Genomic DNA, 4,724 nt, shown 5'->3' on the forward strand with positions numbered 1-4,724 from the left:
TCAGCTGGTCCACGTGGTCCCACAGGCCCTCCCTGGGCCCAAGGGACTCAGCCGCCAAGCTGTCCAGGCCCGCAGCCAGCAGGCCCAGCCTCCCACAGGTACCTTCCACTTGCGCCACCCTCTGGTCGAAGTGACCCACCGCGAGCTGCAGTTCCTGGGCTGTGTCCTGGCAGCGGCTCAGCCCGCCAGCCACACTCGCCACGCCAGCCTTGAGTTGCTCCAGCTGCCCCCGCAGGCTCAGGACCTCCCTGTGTCCGGCCCGAAGCCAAGAGCCTTGGCTGCTGACCTGCTCCTGGATGGCGTGGACCTCAGCCTCCACCTTGCGTTCCCGCTCATCCAGGGATGTGTTGGCAGCCAAGAGGGCATCAGAATACTGGCTGACAGAGTCACTGAGGCCCGTGAGCGACTTGCTCACAGAGTTCAGATTGACCTTGAGCAGGGTGATCTCGCCTTGGAGGGATCTGCCCGTTGCTTCTGCCAGCTGCCCCTGGACCTCAGCCACGGTGCCATTGAGCTGCTGGAGCAGGGCCGCATGGCTGGCCACCTGGCGTAGGAGGGCCTCGCTCTGGCTCTGCCAGGCCTTCACTTCGGCCACAAGATTGTCCAGGATGGCTAAGGTGGTCCTAGGGGTACACGAGGCCTCCAGTGAAACCAGCCGTTGTTCCAGCACCGCCAGCTCCGTCTGCACGAGGGGCCGAGCCGATCTGCCTGCAGGAGCGCTATCGTGGCTCAGCTCCCCAGCCAGCGTCAGCAGGCGTTCCTCCAGCCTCTGCACGCGCTCTTCCAGCGTGGTGTGGAAGCCACGCACACCCCAGCCCCCCTCCTCCATCCCCAGACAGCAGCCCCTGGCTCCACCCTCTGTGCTGTTGACGGTCTCCAAGCCCTCCAGCAGCCCATCCACGCCCCCCTCGAGCATGGCAGCAGAGAGCCGTGTGAGGTCATTCCCGTCGGGGGGGCTGTGGCCCCTTTGAGCCTCGGTCACTGCCTGCAGCTTCCTCTCAAGGCTGTCCACGCGGGTACTGATCAAGGCCAGCTGGCCACAGCAGCTGCCCCTGCCAGCCACGCCCAAGCCCTGCAGCCGGGTACCCAGCTGTGAGAGCTCCCGGCGCAGGGCCAGCTCCCGGCCATCCAGGCTCTGGTGCAGCCTCCGGCTGGCCGCCTGGCCCTCCTCGAACTGCTGCCGCACCTCCTGCACCCGTAGGTCGCACGCATTCTGGACACCCTGCAGCTTCTGCTCGAAGCCATCCAGCAGGCTCCCCCAGAGTCGGTGCAACCGTCGGTCCACATACTCGTCCAGCAGCGCCAGGGAGGTAAGCGGAGATGGGGGGGTCTCCCGCAGCCGCTGCAGGTGAGCCTCATGGCCGAGGGCCAGTCCATGCACCTTGTCCAGCAGTTGCACCTTGGTCCGGAGTGTGTTGCTCACCTCTGTCACCTTGCTCAGGATCTCATCCAGAGGAGGAGTGAGTGGCCCTCCAGCTCTGTCTCTGGGGTTCACAAACCCCTCGGGGATGACCCCGAAGCCCACAGGGGCAGCAGGAGCGTTGGGGCCACCAGTCACCCTGTTGGGGTCTTCGTGGCTGGCCACCAGGCCACTGAGGGTACCATATGCTTGTGCCAGGCGCTGGACATCACCCTCCAGGCGTTCCAGCCGTTCACCAAACAGCCCTGGGCCTTTCCTTCCTGGGAAAGAGGAGGAGAGAACCCCAGGGTCATCTCTGGCCTGGCTCTCTCAGCTTGTCCTGTTGCCGGGCCACCCGAGAGGTTTTCTGGTCTGAGCCAACCTTGCTGGGTATGGTTCCCCCAGCTGTGGAAGGGGGCTCTGGGGGCTCACCCTCACGTCCAACATGAGATGCACCCCTCCCCAGCCCTGATCGGGCACAGCCACCTTGTGTCAGTCCCCAGAAACCGATCACCTTGGTGAGGGTCTCCATGGGCAGACTCACCGTGGAGGCTGGAGGCTGCTCTGCTAGAAGGAAGGGGCCTGGGGCCTGGGCCCACCTGCCCCAAGGGAACCTGGGGCTCAGGCTCCGGCTGAGGTGGGGTGGCCGCGTGGTCCGTGAGATGCTCGGGGCAGCCTTCTCCAGCGAGGCCAGGGCAGCAACGCCAGGCGAGGTCAGTCACTGTCTTGTAGCCCACCTTGTATTTGGGTCTGAGCACTGTGCGGTACCTGGGCCAGAGGCGGGCAGAGGGCAGGGCTCTGTACCTGTGGGCTGAGGCTCCTGCCTCCTGGTGAGTGACCTTGCCCCCTGGCTGGGGTCCAGGGCCACTCCAGACACTGGCAGAAGGTCTAGATGTCTCCCAGCTTCACTACACCACCAGCATTTTTCCTTCCTCTGTGCTTAAGGTGACAGGCGGTGGGGTGGAAGCAGGCCTTGCAGAGGCTCAGAGATGCGTTAGGGGAGGGGACAGGTAGAAGCCCTACCCCCATCTTGTTTGCTTGGGGAAAGGCTAGTGGGAATTTAGCCTCAAGACTCCCAAGACCACTTGGACACCCTGCGGCTCATGCTGCCATCAGAAATTCCACTCTGGCTTTGGGGGAACTTGAAAACTTTTGACGAAACCCCAGCCCCTCCCTCTGGGTGGATGAGGGGTACAGCACTGGAGCTGGGGCAGGCAGCCCTTCACACTGCCTGGGGGCCACTCCCTACCTGGGGGCCACTTAGCTCTTTCCCCTCCTTCCTGGCCTACTCTGGGAATTCAGCTCTGGTCCTGGAAGCTGGCGGAATGGCACCTCTGATTTTGAGCACAGCGGGGAAGGCCCAGGGGTGCAGGGCAGAGCTCACCATGTGTACTCTCTCCCCTGTTCAGCCGTGTACCTGTTTACCCACTGACACATGGGAATAAACAGGTCTGTTTTCAGACACATGTTTGAACGTCTCCAAGTACATCACACCTGCATGCAACATGTCCTCACAGCCCACCTGTCTGGCTGAAGCCCCAGAAATCTGGCTTCCCTCCTCTCACCCTTGGCCTGCCTTCTCCACGGTCAGCACAACTGTCCCTGGGTCTACCCAGCGATCACCCATTGCTGGTGTTACCCTCTGCTCTCCCCTGTCCCCAGCCACCCCCCTTTGCCTCTGCTGCTTCTTCCTTGCCTTGCACTGCCTCTCCCCTGGGAGCCCTCCCGGGTCCCCTTGGGGGCTCCAACCAAGCCTGACCTGGCGCCCCCCCGGCCCCCTCCAAATGGTCTGTGTTGGGGCAGGGGTAGGCTCTTTGGAGTCCAAGGATTTATAACCCTTGTGGAGCTGGCTGCTAGCCTCAGCTGAAGGCAGGCCTGGGGCTTATGCCCAGGGATCCTGAGTCGGTGGGATGGAGGTGCACTCACGTGACTGCCCTGGGGCACTTGGGCCCCCATCCACACTGCCGGTATTCAGCCTTTATGTAGTTATCCGCTCCCTCCTGTAGGACACACGTCACATTCCTGTGTACAATGTAGGCACAGAGGGCCCTGCAGGGGGAAATGGCATCCTTGGAATATCCGGCCTGTGCCAGGCCCACTGAGGCTTCTACTCCTCCCCTCCCCCAGCTGTGGGCCTAGGAAGGAGACCAGACTCCCATCTCTCCTCTGCCCCTTCTTGTTCCTGGGATCCAGGGCCCTTGGCCTGGGGTCCTGCCCCACTGCTAGTCTCTCCAATCCCAGCCTCACCAGTGGGCTGGTCCCTGGGCGAAGTGCTGTACTGAACCAGGAGCCCAGTGCAGCTGCCTCCCTGCCTGGGGAAGAGGCCCACCCTGGATCCCCCTCAAGAGCCTTACCACACTCCCCACCCTCCTCCAACTCCTTCACTGGCTCTCAACTCCTCATCTCGGCATTGAAGCTTCTGAGATCCCAACATACTGCCTTTGAGACCACACTTCTCATCTTTCCTCCCGACTGACTCCCACCCTGTAGTTTTCCCACTCCTGCCTTTGCTGCTGGTTCCTCCCTCTCAGATCACTTTTTGTACCACCTCCTCCAGGAAGCCTGCTCTGATGTGCCCAGGCCTACTGAGTGTCAGCCATGGGCTGGGTACACTCCTCCTATAATACCTCTCAAACTCAGCTAGAGTTCACATTCAGCTAGCACCACAGGCAGAGGCCCTAACTCACCTGAAGCTACTAAAGACCAGAAGCTGAGGCAGGGGAGGACACAAGGGCTAGGGAGGCTGCTGCCTGGCAATAAGCCGACCACCTGTGGACTGCTATTGGGCTCTGGAGCCACAACACGGGCCCAGGACCCAGGAGCCCCCACCAGCTCTGCCGCCCAGCCACGTTGGGCCTCCCAAAGGGTCGCAGGGGTCCAGGCTGAGCACGGGAGGGGTTGAGCCGCCGAGTGCACGGCCTCCATCTCCTACCTGGCGGGGCAGGGGAGAGATGAGAGGCCCTGGCACGGGATGGGGGTGGCCCCGCGTGCTCCGCGTCGCGGGCCGCCCGCCCTCCCTCCTCTCCCTCCACCTGGTCCACTGCGCCCGGAGTCTGCACACAGAGCAGCTGGAAAATGTTACTTCGCTGGAAAGTTTTCCGCGGGCACTGCCAGTACCCCAGCCGCCGCGCCAGGCCCCCTCGGCTTCTTTTCCTTCGCCAGCCCCGCAGGCCCCCGGAGCGTGGGGCGCCCGCCCGGGCGGGGGCTCGTCCTGGGGTGCCCGGGGCCCCCGCGCGCGCCGGGGGCAGGTGGGAGCCTCGCCCGCGCCCAGCCCTCCCGCTTCCCGCCCGCGGAGCGGCCCGCGCTTACTTGTGCGGCCCCGGGC

The 4,724-nt window shown here is 63.8% G+C and overlaps 1 protein-coding gene across 1 annotated transcript in view; it reads right to left on the minus strand.

Moving 5' to 3' along the window:
- Window positions 1-4,724, minus strand: part of EMILIN3 (elastin microfibril interfacer 3) — a 6,309-nt gene that overhangs the window by 526 nt on the left and 1,059 nt on the right. The window contains exons 2-6 of the mRNA XM_007464798.1: window positions 4,432-4,610; window positions 4,087-4,109; window positions 3,326-3,448; window positions 1,944-2,167; window positions 3-1,680 (exon numbers count right to left, since the gene is read on the minus strand). Coding sequence (XP_007464860.1) covers window positions 3-1,680; window positions 1,944-2,167; window positions 3,326-3,448; window positions 4,087-4,109; window positions 4,432-4,610 — 2,227 coding nt within the window. The remainder of the gene's footprint in view (window positions 1-2; window positions 1,681-1,943; window positions 2,168-3,325; window positions 3,449-4,086; window positions 4,110-4,431; window positions 4,611-4,724) is intronic.

The sequence above is a fragment of the Lipotes vexillifer genome, unplaced genomic scaffold, assembly GCF_000442215.2.
Source record: "Lipotes vexillifer unplaced genomic scaffold, Lipotes_vexillifer_v1.1 scaffold53, whole genome shotgun sequence".
Lineage (NCBI taxonomy): Eukaryota > Metazoa > Chordata > Mammalia > Artiodactyla > Lipotidae > Lipotes > Lipotes vexillifer.